General features: G+C 43.1%; 1 protein-coding gene across 1 annotated transcript in view; it reads left to right on the top strand.

The window, feature by feature from the left end:
* Spock1 (sparc/osteonectin, cwcv and kazal-like domains proteoglycan (testican) 1) overlaps window positions 1-13,676 on the top strand; it is a gene marked incomplete at its 5' end in the record, with an annotated part of 510,842 nt that overhangs the window by 209,399 nt on the left and 287,767 nt on the right. Inside the window, 1 exon segment of the mRNA XM_005376592.2 lies at window positions 13,431-13,439. Within this exon segment, the coding sequence (XP_005376649.2) occupies window positions 13,431-13,439 (9 nt within the window).

Raw genomic sequence — 13,676 nt, 5'->3', positions numbered from 1 at the left:
GTTCCCAGGTAGATTTTAGTTGTGAAAGAGTCAGGAATAAACTGGTCCTCTAAAGAGTGGAGAGACAGAGTTACTAAGCACAAAAGGTCTGTGTGGCTGTGTTTGAGTGTGTGCTCGTAATGTATTTAATATTTGTCATGGTTCTGTCATTCAGACATAATTGTTTTAAAGGACCCACAGGAAGGCAAGCAATGACAAAACCACCTTTGCATCTCGTTTTTAGGGAAGAGTACCCCATGTGTGTTAGTTTGGGTTTTGTTTTATAGTACTGGGGGTCAAACTGTACCCCGAACCTCATGCATGCCAGGTGAGCACTCTACTTTTTTTTCTTTTATTGTGTTTATTTTTTATTTATTTATTTTTAAAATTTATTTTAAAAATAAAAGAAGGAAAACATATTAACAAACACATCCATTTACAAAATAGCATAAGAACAATACAAACAATACAGAGTCACAGACAAAATGGTAGGAAATTAACAACGGTTGTTGTATTACATGTTGATATCTTCAAAATGGTTTCTGAGGAAAACAGAGACATGCAAGATTGAGCAAATAAGTAATCATTAACTGTTTCTTTCAGCAGAGTGATAGGAGTCAGTAGTACTGTGTTAGCTATCCTATATATATATACCTACATAATTTCCCCTTCTTTCTTTTCTCTTTTCCCTCAGCCCAGTTGCTCTTTACTTTTGAACATATTCCTTCTGTTGCACAATGTCTATCATACCTCCTAATTTTTATTCACTCTTTTAGGTATTTATTTATTTATTTTAAAGAGAATTGAAAAAAAAAGAGGGGCTGGGGATTTAGCTCAGCGGCACAGCACCTGCCTGGCAAGCGCAAAGTCATGAGTTTGATTCCCGGTACCGGAAAAAAAAAAAAGCTGAAAAAAAAGAATAATAGCAAAATGCCAACAAGACAGACAAAAACAAAACATAGCAAAAACAATAAGAATGATACAGGATTTCACAACAAAATGATAGGGATTAACAGTGGTTGTTATATTACATATTTTTATCTTCATTGAAGTTGGTCAGATTACCAGGTGTAAGAATGCAAGATTAATCAAACCATTAAAGAGAACAAAAATAAAAACAAAAAAATTATAAATGATGAAGAGTTTCACTAAAAAAGGTAAACGGGGCTTTTATAGGTAAATGGATGCAAATAGAGACCATACTCATAAGTAAAATAAATCAGACCCACATGTGTATACATCTTGTTGTCTCCCTTTGTAAGAACATAAAAGAGTAAGTTGAACTAAAAAAGTACAATAGATGTTGGGAAAGGGAAAGAAATTGCTCAAGGGAGGAAATAACTGGGATGAGGGAAAGGGGAAAAGGAAAGAAAGAAGGAAGGGAAAATATATGTATGTACACAAAAGGATAGCTGGGATAACTGTACTGCTGATGTCTAATGGTTTGTTGAAAGGAACAGTTAATGCTTTTATTTTTTGATCAATGTTGCATGCTTATATCTGGTAATCTGAACAACTAATTTGAAAACAACAATATGCATTATAATAACCATTGTTGAATTCCTACCATCTTGTTTGGTGAAGCACTCTACTTTTGAACTACATCTTCAGTTCTTTTTCCTTTTTATTTTGAGACAGAGCATCTCTAAGTTGCGCAGGCTGGCCTTGACCTTGGGATCCTCCTGCCTCAGACTCTGAAGCCACTAGGATCACCACGCATGTGTGTCAAGTCATTTTAAACCTATGTTCACAACTTAACCAGTGGTCTGCTTGGCAATCTCTTAGCTTGAGCTGCAACTGGAAAGGAGGCACCCTCGCTCAGGACATGATGGAGCACACTGCAGACTGCTGTCCATTAGCAAATTGGTCTGCATGCACTGTGCATTTCTGCAGTGCCCGGGCATAGGTTAGAGCGGTCCATTGTACCAATGAGATACCTGTTTTTTTCCTGTGCTCTCCATTCATATTCCCACCATGGCAGCCACACCGAAGACTTGGGTGATAGCAAGCCTGGTGGAATGGGCTTATCTGGGCTTCTTCACAGTCTCTGTTCTTCCCTCACCATCACAGAACTTGTCAGCTCTCTGCACCACACCCCTTCCCCAAAAGAAGCCTCTTGTACTAATGGTATTTATGAGTGCAGTGGAGATCTCCAAAGACTTCATGTGGGGAGTGAGGATAGGTCTTGCCTCACACACTCCAGAGTAGATAGTCTCAAAATTTGTGACTGAATGTATATTTTGTGCCAGCATGACCCATTGTCCCCTTCTTTGCATGGCATCTCCTAGGAGTTCAGCTCTTCTCCTGTCTCCTTCTAGACTCTAGGTTCTTCATATTCTAGTCCTGAGGGCTCAGTTTCCCTGGATTTATCAATGGCTAGGGGCTTTCCCTTCAAAAGAGTGAAATTGCCAGCTGCTCTGATGCTTCTGCTTCATTGTCAATTGACTGGAGTAACAGCCTCTTAGAGAGGTGATTCAGTCATCAAGGTGCTCTACTCTTATGGGTTAACCCATGGATGTTCACCTGAATGCTGTTAGGAAGCAGGGCCTCATTGGAGGTGGTCCCTGGGAGTGTGTTTGAAGGGTGTGTCTGCCGCTGGCGCTGTTCCTTTGCTGTGCTTTCCAAGCCACCATGAAGTGAGCAGCTTGGCTCCCCGACACATTCTGCCATGATGTTCTTGCCTTTGAGCCAGCAGATAATGGACTGCAACTTCTGAAGCTCTGAGCCAAATAAACTATTTTCTCCTTTAAGTTGTGGGTATCAGGTGTTTGGTTCCAGGAACAGGAAAGCCAATTCATACCAATGCCAAGAGGAATCCAGATTTCTTTGCAGTCAAGCTTTGATTTTGCCAGTAGCTGTTCTGAGTCCTTGCTGATTACTCAGGCCTGAGCTGGATTCTCTGAGTCCAACTTTTAGGAGCTGTTGGTCTAGAACCTCATGAGACTTTCACTGAACTTAGGGAGCTAGTCCACTGAGATGCATGGAAGGAGCCCAGGGCTCTGCAGTTGGACAGAGCTGGATATGAATTGCTGCTCTGCTGCTTCCTTTGTGTGTGATGTGGAAGAAGTTATTTAACTTCTCTTAAGCTGTTGTTTCCTGCACAATAAAGTATGGAGGCTACACTGAACCTTGCAATGCCCTTGAGATGCTGTGTGAGATAATCTCTCTAAAGTGCTGTGCTCAGTGCTTGGCAGGAAGGAGGTGTTCAGTAAGTATTTGCTTTCCATTATTGGGGGAACACAGGCTCACTTGCTATTTCTTAGTCTCATCTTAGAACCAGTGCTTTTTCTTTGATTTGGGTACTGGGCAATGAGTCAGTTTCCAGTCTGTGGCAGAAAATATTCTCACAGTGCCTGTGCTTACTTCCTTGGGCATAGTGTCTCTTCCTCAAGGCTCTTTACAGAACCTTTTCATTCCCTTTTCTCCTCTCCAATGGCCTTCCTTGTCTTCACCATTCATATTTTCCTGGACCAAAGCCCACAGGTATGCTGTAAATTTAGGGGACAGACACTTTGGTAGGGTTTTGTCACTTCAGGCTTGGATTTCTTGTGTGCCATGAATGTCCTGGGGGCTGTTACAGACTTCCTCACCCTCCTCTGAAGGAAGGGTCCAGCAGCAGGGTTTGATCAATTGTAGTAGGAGAAAGAATATGAGGGCACGAAGCCTCATCAGAGCCATCCACTTAGTGAGAGCCTGTCCCTCGGAAGGGCAGCGGTGCTTCCACAGACCTGGGTATAATGTTGAGAAGTGAGACACATCCTTCCCAGTGGAGAGTTTCCAATTTCTGTCCTTGAAGAACTCTCATCTGTACTGCAAGCTGCAGATGAATCCTGAAGTGGCCTTTCTGGAAATTCAGCATTGACCCACAACATAGACAGTCTAAGAGCTGCACATATATCCAGTCAGTACATAAATGGAACCCCTAGGATTTCAGAGGCTGTCCTTGAGGAACAGCCAGATCATAAGGCAACACAGCTTGCTTCTTGCTTTTGGTGCTTGGTTTGGCTTTGCACTCTGCTGAGGCAGAAGTAGGTGATACCTTGGCATCCAAGGAGGTTCTGTCCCTCGTGGCATGGACTCAGAGGATTAAGCTGGAGATTTCCTCTGGCCCAGACTGTCTTGGGAGTCCCTGAGAGTTGAGAAAAGGACCTTTAATGGCTGCCTTAGAACCTGGCAGCTTTTCTCCAAACATTTCTGTTTTTATTATCACCTTATTATGAAGGCATCGCCCCCTTCCTGCTGGGTCTGTTCCCACTGATAGCAGGAGCACAGGGCCCATCAGGAGCTAATGTAGATGTTCACAGCCAGGATGCCTACAGACACTTGGATGGACTGCAGCGGCAGCAGACAGATAATGAGAAATCTATCACACACACACGCTTGCAGCTCTGGATCACATGCATTAGGCTGTGAGTAATGTGATTACTTAAGTGCCATTTTATTTACACTTTCTCCCAGAGCTATAGCTGCTGATCTTCCAAAGCAGCCATCACCCAGATTTGATTTTTTAAAAATCTTCTTAGAGTCAGCATGGCAGTATCACAAATATCCTAATCCAGAGAGAAGTAGCAGTCTATTTGTAGAACTCTGTTATCAGCTTACAGCAAGGAATATACTGGGATCCGTGAAAAATACAGCAGATGTGTGTTGGTGTATCCTCTGTGCTGGGCCCCTGGCATATCTGTCTCCACTGATCCTTCCAGAAACAGCAGTGGAGGTGGAGCACACTATCTGCACTTCCTAGGTGAGGATACTGAAGCTTGAGCAGGTTCACCGTGTTGTCCACTGTCACGTAGGAAATGGCAGTGGAAACATCAGGAGGAGTTGCCAGTTTCAAAAAAAAAAAACTTCCGTCGGTGTTTATGTACTTCATGTTTTAGGTTGGGAGGCAGAGCCATTGATTTCAGCTCCAAGCTGGGCTAAGAGCTCAGTGTTGTGCAGAGAGGAATAAGAAATGGGCATCTGAGGCTTTGACGGGCAATGTGAAAATAACCCAAGCAGTATTGCTCCCAAATAATTCCGGCAGGCAGCCCTGACAATGTGCCTCTGATTCTAGCTGTAATTTGTGTGTCCCGCTGGTAAATTAGATGAGGTATCGGAGCCTCAAAGGCCTTATTAAAACGAGCCACAATTTGGGTTTGTTGCAGGAGCCGTCACTGCCTTATGGGTACACGTATGATTTCTGCCATGAGCTCCGGGCCTTTCCTCTCTGTGTTACTGGCAGGTGCTATGGGCTTCATGCTGTGGGTGAGCTGAGGGTCACTCCTTGCTTATTCGAGATCTTTCATTTCTTAATAAGGTGGCAGAACTGCAAGGACAAAAGGGATAAATGAATGGGGAACACAATTTGCTATCCAGAAACAGGCTAATTATAAGAGTTTGCGGTCCTGTCTGGAAATATTGCTGTAATTTTTCCTTGGCATGGCCCAAGAGCCTCTTCGTTCTTACTTCCCACGTCGGCACAGGGCTGTAGTTCTGAAAGCCTAAACCATTGGTGTGCATGGATCTTAGATGGTAGAGTTTAGTGCTGTGTGAATTCATGTAAAAATGATATTACTTCTTTGGATTAGAGTTTCCCAGATTATAATGTTGGGGTAATACTAGTTTCATTTTATCCATCCATTGAGATTTTAAATGAATGAATGAGTAGATTATGTACCAACTCACAAAACAATTCACCTTAATTTTGTAAAAATTGGAAAAAGTAAAAGGAAGAAACCCCTCATAGTCCCACAGCCAGTGATAACCACTGTTACCATTTCTGTGTGTCTCTAGTTCTGTTCTGTAGTCTCTTTTCGTCTTACTGTAGGGCACAAGCACATTTAAGATCATTGGGGACCCAGAAAATATGACCATGCAGCTAACTAAATGGGAAATAATTATAACAAACAGGACTGAGCGCTGGTGTCCCGGTTCCAGCATGTTGTGGACATGGCCATCTTAATTCTTTGCAGGCTCTGGGCTCTTGGTAGGAGGGCACTGAGAGAGTGTGTTTATAGGCCAGATGAAGTAGTCACTGGCGCATTCTTGGTTTTCTCCTTGCTTCTTGGTTTTGTGCTTTCTTTTCATGTCTTCCTATGTGAGCTTCTTCTAGGAGTCTTCACCTTGCAGAAGAGGGTAATTTGGCTAAATGATTTGGTCTTGGAAATTTGTTCAGGAGATTATCTCAGTAGTTCTGGGTATCATGTGTAAAGCCCAACTGGAATCTTTCTTTAATGTTCCTAGGTTATTGAACAAGAGAGGGACTTTTAAGATCTGGGACATCATTACTATTTGTGTTCATATTAGGTCATTGAAATTTGGAAGAAAAAAAAATCAAAGCAGAAATAGCTTATTGCTTTGGTTCATGTTGAATTTTCCCAGTACACTTCTAGTCCATGCTAGTCTGTGAAAAAATGCTCCTGCTTTCCGCAGAGCTTTCAGCTATATTTGATTTACTATTTGACATATTTAGAATCATAGAATTTTAGGACTGGAAGGGACTTACATAGTTATTCCCCAAATAATAAATGAAAAGAAAGTGTAAAAATAAAAAGTGTTACAGGGCTTCTGCTGGTTTAGCGCTCCACCGTAGAAAATAAATATGTCCTTTTTGATGTGTATTTTGTTATCATATAAATGATCTTACCCAATCATTTTATCCTGAAGGATTCTGATTTTAAAAAAAAGATGAAGCAGGAAACTTTAGTTGTTCATCTTTCCCTACCCTGTCCCCTGCAAACAAGGTGGAGCCCTTTTAAAGTCTGATTGAGGGAAATAGGCCCTTAGTTTTTATTACTGTCTGGGTAAACAGGGGGACCTCCAGGTCCTAGTTTCTAGGACATGGTCACAATGCATAGGCCTTATGCTTAGTGAACGAGCTCCCTTTAAGAGGGAAAGATGTTTAATTATTTAATGCAGGAAAGTTGTAGCAAGCTGACAGTATGTCTCATTAGGAGGAGGGCGGGGCAGGCAGCCAGCCCAGTTGGTTCTAATTGTGTCTCATAATGACTCACACATGTTCAGAACAGGTGGCATGTGGACCCTTGCTGATGGAATGGAAGGGCTGGGTGTGGGCTTGATCTTGGCCCTGGGCTAATTGCCATGGGTCAGTACATTATTTTGAACACTGTGTCACTTCTCAGCCTTCTGGCTGAGATGATGAGTTGTAATTATTATCGAGTGCATTATCTCCGACAACCAGACATAGTCACCGAATAACTTCTTAGTCCCACAGAAGGGGGCAGACCTGAGGTGAAGGAGATCCAAGCAAAGCCAACAGAGGGCCTCCTGTTGTCTCTGTTCTGTCATTGATCCCAGGCCCAGAGTTCACTGCCTTTTCCTTGAGCTGAAGGCAGTTGCTGGAAAAACCGCATGCACGCATGTGGGGTACCCTGTTTGTGATGGCCTCTCTTGCCTACTGCAGGCTCCTTACCTGGAACACTGCTTGTCCTTCACAACCCAGCTGATGCCCTTTCCTCAGTACAGCCTTGTTAGTTCCCAGAATAATTGTCTTTTCCTGCTCTATCCTGGTAGCTGATCATTTTTCTAATGATCACATTGATCATGCTCCATCTACTTGCATTGCTGGTGCTCTTTCCTCTAGGAAAAGCATGAACTTCTTAAAGGTCGGTGTTGGTTGTCATTCTTATGTGGTGGGTGAGCACAAGGGCAGACATATAGCATGATGCATTTAGAACGGATTTCTCCATCTTTCCCTTTGCTCTGGTGGGATTCCTCTAACATGTTCCAGGTAGAGAGAACTGAACACGTATTAAAAAATTCCTCTCATTGAGGATTTAGGTCCTCGAACCTCTGGCCCCAGCTTTCTTCCCAGCTTTAACTTCAGTACAGTACATTTATCTCTCTACCTCCCTTGGTCCCCAAGCCTCCAATGAACATGCCCAGATCACAGAAATCTACCTGGAGGGGGAAATATAAGATTTTCATGGAGTAGACTAGTATGTAAGTTCCTGATAGCAGAGGCCTGAACTCCTCCCAAGGGACTCTTGTGCATTGCTCTCTTGGTATGAAGACAGAGCTCTTATGGTTCTTTGTTCTCTGGTCTTGTCTCTGTGGCATAAATATACCATCTTTCTGTCCGAGGCCCAGATGAATGAGTTCTTAAGTGTGGCACTTGGCTGAAGTGCCTTGTGGCATATCTGTAAGTCTCCTGGGTCCATTGGACATTGTTTGGGCACCCCTGGGGCTGTGAGACTGTCCCATCAACAGCCTAGTTGTACTGATGCTCGTTGAGTGATGGGAAGGGTAGCTCAAATCTCTTTTGTCCAGGTCTCCTCAGCCTTTGGGAGTGAAGCTTTTTGGGAGAGGCTTCAGTCTATGTCAGGGGACTCTTCTACCCACATGGTGAGCCTTGGTTTTACTGATGCCTATGACCAGAGAGGGGATCACTACTCTCTTCTATGGAAGGCTGTTGGTGATTGTGGAAGTGAGAGGTGGCTCCAGGAATGTGAGACTGCTTTGGCATTCTTCTTACTCCGGGTGCCTTATACCATGGGGAAATGTCAACTCAGAAATTACTAATTACACTCAAGAACTCTCAAATCCTGACTATGAGACCATGAGCTTGTAGTGAATAGAAAATCTTGATATATTTTTGAGTCTTTGGTGGGAATTATCTTCTGGGGAAATGGTCAAAGGCTGAGGTGTGAGGATGCACAGAATCACTGGCAGGGTAGGATTGGGCAGTTGTACAGACACAGGGAAGGAAGTCTTTATTGCTGTCCCTCCCAGATGTTCCTGGAAAGAGAACAGGCTGAATGGCAGGGCTGAGAGGAACTATAGCAGCTGAACTGTGCAGCTGATGAAAATTTCATGCAGAGCCTATGGCTGCAGGTTTTCAGAGAGAAGGCTGCTGCCAGGCTGCCACGTCCTCTGTGCAGTGCTTTGATGCTGGATTGGATGTGCCGCTTTGAACTGGGCTCCTGGGACTGCTGGTGCAGACAGGTGTGAGCGTCTGCCCAGCGCTTATGAGAGGAAGCGACTCCTGTGCACCTGCTGTTGAGGCTGGCGGCTAGCATTCTGTCCAGGGAGCCATCTCAGTAGGTGCAGGTATGGATCAGGAAGTCAGGGCATCCTGCCTGCTTTCCTGGGACCACAGTGACAGATGGACTTGCTGTCCAATTTCTCGGAGACTTTGTGAGCCAAGCATTTTCCTTCTTGCATTTCACAGATGGGAACGCTGAGGTACATCAAAGTTCAGACACACCAAGGATTTCAAAAGGGGTAGTGAGAGTCTTTTGGGAGGACTCTGATTTGTGTGCTCATCTCTTCTCCCTCAGTGTCTCCTGCAAGCACATGACCCATGTCCACAGCGTAGCCAGCCCATGCCTCTCTCCAGGGTCTCCAGTTTTTGCAGATTTCCCTTCCCTTTTTGTGGTTCTGCTAAGGATGCCTAGTGCTGAAAGCATGATGTTTGAAGTAAACAAAACTGAGTTCGAATCCTGGTTTGGCTTCTCACTAGATGTGTGAGCTTGTGTTGAACATTTGTCTCTCTAAGCCTCAGTTTCCCCAACTATCATGTAGGGATGGTAACTTGTGTCTGTCCCAGATGGACCCTGCAATGGTTAAATAGAATAAAACTTGGTCAGGTTTGCACAGTGGCGAACACATCCTAGCCACTCAAAAAGTGGTAGTTCCCATTATTATTGTAACAATTATTAGTATTACTATTACCTTTACTTTTAAATTTGGTTTCAGCATTTTAGCTGGCACCTCAGTTTGATTCAAGTCCTGAGACTCACATTAGATTTCCACCTGGCTGTGGTTATCCAAGTTATGGAAAGCTTCAGCCGTGAAGTCTGCTTGTTTATGGGGTGACTCGGCAGTAGGAGATGTGGGGTAAATGCATCGGACAGAAGTTCCTCCAGTACTTCTCCTGTGTAACCAGGCCCATCCCTCTGAGGCCTTCCAACATCATCCCTCCTGGTCCCAGGTTCCTGACACTTCCCAAGCTGGCATCGCGATTAGGGAGCTGCCCATTTCACCTTCCCGGGAAGGTTCTAGTCACAGAGCCTGCAGGTTGAGTCTAAGGGGAAGAAGTTTGGGAGTTGCTACCCAGATACATATATGAAAAGCCAAAAGCAGAAATAGAATTATTGTCTCTTCTCATTCAGTAGATGTTTATCACATCTCTGTTGAAAACAGACAGTGCTCTAGGCTAGAGGTCCTACCTTCAGGCTTCCAACCCTTGCCCCTGGCTGCCCTCTCTGTGTCTGAATTGCTGAGTAATCAGCTGCTGTGGTGTGGGAAGCTGGGGGTGCCAGTGCCAGGGGTGCTGCAGATCACATAGTTGGATATAGAGTGATTAGGGGCAGGGAAGGCTTCCTAAAGAAGCAGTGTCTAAACTGGGGTTGGGTAGAGCAGTCCATGGTAACCAATGAAAGCCATGGAAGTGTGTTTCAAGCAGAGAAGGGCCAGCAGGGGCAGAGTTTTGGAGGTAAGGAAACAGTGGACTACTGAAGGCCCCCAGTGACATCATTTACAGCTGGAGGGAAAGCTATGAGCTGGGCTGTAGTTTCCCAGGGCCTAGGCCTTGGAGGTCCTGTAAGCAGGGCTTGGTTTGAGCTTGGGAGCCACTCCAGTGTTTTAAGCAGGGGAGTGGTGTGAACAGTAAGTCCTTTGTAAGGTCACTGCAGGGACAGGGTGGAGAAGGGGCTAGGAAAGGGCCCAGGGAAGCTGAAAGGCTGGTCAGGGCACATGGCAGTCATGCAGGATGAACTGGGGGCCTGAGTTGAAAGAAAGCTGAGTTATAGAGAAGTGGGGTGATGTGAGAGACGTCTGGGGGTGAGAGTGGAGAGAACTTGACCAAGGGAAGGGAGAGAGAAGAGTCCATGCTGTGACCTGGGTCTTGCCTGGGCAGCTGGATGAGCAGAGGTCTTATGTACTAAGCTGGGAACACCTCAGCTGGACTGTGTGGGTAGAAAACGGAGATGACTATGGAAAGCTCCAGCAGTTGGGGAAGAGACTGTCTGGTGTTCTTTACCTGGCATGCTGCTTGTAGCGTTAGTGTGTAGAGTTAGTGTGTGACCTTCCACACTGGGAACTATGCATTGGAATCACTTGGAAAGTGTACACAAAATCCCAAAGTGGGGGCCATGCCCATGATTTAGATGCAGCCCCCCATGTCTGCATCTCCTGCATCAGTGATTGGAAATCCCCTGAGTCCCATGTTCATCCAAGGATGGGAACCATGACCTTCACCAGTCTGTCAAGCTGGCACCTCTCTGACGGGTCAGGTGTCAGGGGGAAAGGGGCTCAGTCCTTGTGGGTAGTCTTTTCTCTAAAAGGTAGCAGTTGTATGTTCATGGAGACCTGCCACTAGGCTCTGGGGAGAGGAGGCCGCTCTCAGAAAGATGGTAGGGCCTAATTAATTTGGAATTTGTGATATTTGGACAAGACTGTCCGTCAGGCCAGTGTAATTTTTTCTTACTGGAAAATAAAACTTTAGATGCCCTAAGACTACAAGGACCTTGTTTGGTGCGCCAATGAGGCAGACCTTTTCAGGGTTCCTCCATATGTTTCTTATGTGCAAACTGATGATTACACAAAAATGTTGCCTGTTCAGGCCCAGTCACCTTATCAGGACACAGTGAATCATAATTGAAACTTTAATTTGTGTGTTTATGTGATATGTAATACCTTACAATGGTTCAGAAACCACACTTTGATGACCAGAACATCCCTTTGGTATAGGTATTATCTCTTTTTAATAAATGTGTTTTATTTAATAGATGGGGGTCACTGAACCTTACAGAGTATGAATCTGGCCTTTAAATAGTTTTATGACTGCAACTCAACTTTTTAAGTTTTACTGAGTTTTTTTCTAAAGCACTCTTCATATATGAGGTTACATGAGATTAATAATTATACACACTTAAAATATTTCATAATTATTTTTCTCAGTTGCAGTTGGGTTTTCACTTGGTTTTAATTGGTAAAATTAAATATACAAGAAATCACTCTGAAATTTTATAATTTTCTAAATTTATTTTTTATTTTATTAGTAAAAAGGTTTGCAGTTTATGCAGTTTACACTCTTCCTGAGGAATGATTACATGCACATACCACAGCTTATTTCTTTATTTTTTATAATTCCCTTCCCCTTCCTCCCTTCCCTCCTTCCTCCTCCATCTTCCCCTATCCCATTTTTCATTCTTGTTGATATTATTCATCTTAACTCATGTTATGGCCTATAATTGAGGTTATAATATGGCATTAATTGAGGTTATTTATATTGTTTCCACAAAGCCTACCATTTCTGTCTGTGTACCTGGGACATCCAACTACTATTAGCCTCAGGAGGTATGCATGAAAGTGTGTGTCTTTTAATGACTCTGTGTGGCGGATAACATGTTAAATACTTTGCATCAGTGTCACAAGTCAGTGATCATCCTTCGTGGCAGGTTCAAGTGGTCTTGTTTTTAGGGATAAAGAAGGTTATTTAGAGAAGCCAAGTGGGTTGTGCAAGGCCACGTAGCTGGTAACTGCCAGAACTGGAATGTGAACCCATGTCTGCTTCAAACCCTGCCCTGTGTATAGCATCTCTCTTACCTTTAATTCCATGGTATTGGCTTATTCTCTCCTTAGATATTGTGAAAGTGTCTCTTGGTTAGTTCAGACAACTTGATGACTTTACTAATGAAGTCAATGGTTTTGAGTCTGGGGAGATACCCTCTGCTTTGATCATAGTACAAATAGAACATTATATATCCAGATTCCCTGAAGAAAAACCCAAATTCAGAGTATAGTTTAAGAAGGAACCTCAGACTCATTTTTTCTCTTTGTGGGAAAAGAACAACTTGGTGGGTCACTGCTTTCCACCCCAGGTTGGGTGGATTTACAGATAGAAAGTCTCCAAAAATGGAGAGACATGTATGGTGATTATAATTCTTTGATTAGCTGGAGGGCTATACTAATTCAATTCATTTTACATATTTCCTAAGACTATAAATCCATGTATTTCTTAGGTTTGAAGCTTCTCAAGCTATTTTGCAACAACAAGGCCAAATGATTTCTTTTCCAGAAATATAGAAGGTCTGTTACTCTCGGTCTTTGATATCATCTTGGAATTTTTATTGAATATTGCCTGGTCTGATGTCACATGCAATTACACATTTGAAATTCCCACAGATGGTAATGATGGCCAAGTGTTTCGATTTCATCACAATTTTGCTAACTGTTGTGCAGTAGTGCATAAATCCTTGAGCATACTCAGATTTCTCCTAATTCTGTTTTTCTGGACCTCAAATCTTTCCCCATAAACTCCATGGATGTTGGGATCTTTTCAAAGGAATGATGGTAGGTGACTTAAGAGACAATATCTGGGTATGGTCTTTCTAATGGTATGAGAATTTAACATTAGATGGAATTATTAAAAATGTATACATTTTTTCCTATTGTTTGATTTGATTCTTTTATTTTTTTCTCATTTATAATGCTTTCGTACTCAGGAAGTTGAGGTAGGTTTTTGACTTTTCAACTGTATGTAGACATGGAATCAAAATAGTTGCCAAATAAAATGTAAATTTTCTCCTGAATCCTAAATCTCAGCGGTAGATATTTGTTTTTGTTCAGTGAACCAGTACCACACACATTTGTTTTTCATTGGTATATCCAGGGGATGCAATTTATCAAATGCATATAAACAGTCCATTTGCTGCTTTATCTGTTCTCATTAGTTACAGTACAAATATGAT

Source organism: Chinchilla lanigera, unplaced genomic scaffold (genome assembly GCF_000276665.1).
Source record: "Chinchilla lanigera isolate Chin_1 unplaced genomic scaffold, ChiLan1.0 scaffold00007, whole genome shotgun sequence".
Lineage (NCBI taxonomy): Eukaryota > Metazoa > Chordata > Mammalia > Rodentia > Chinchillidae > Chinchilla > Chinchilla lanigera.
Note: the sequence above shows the minus strand (reverse complement) of the source record. Positions and strands in the feature narration are given on the sequence as shown.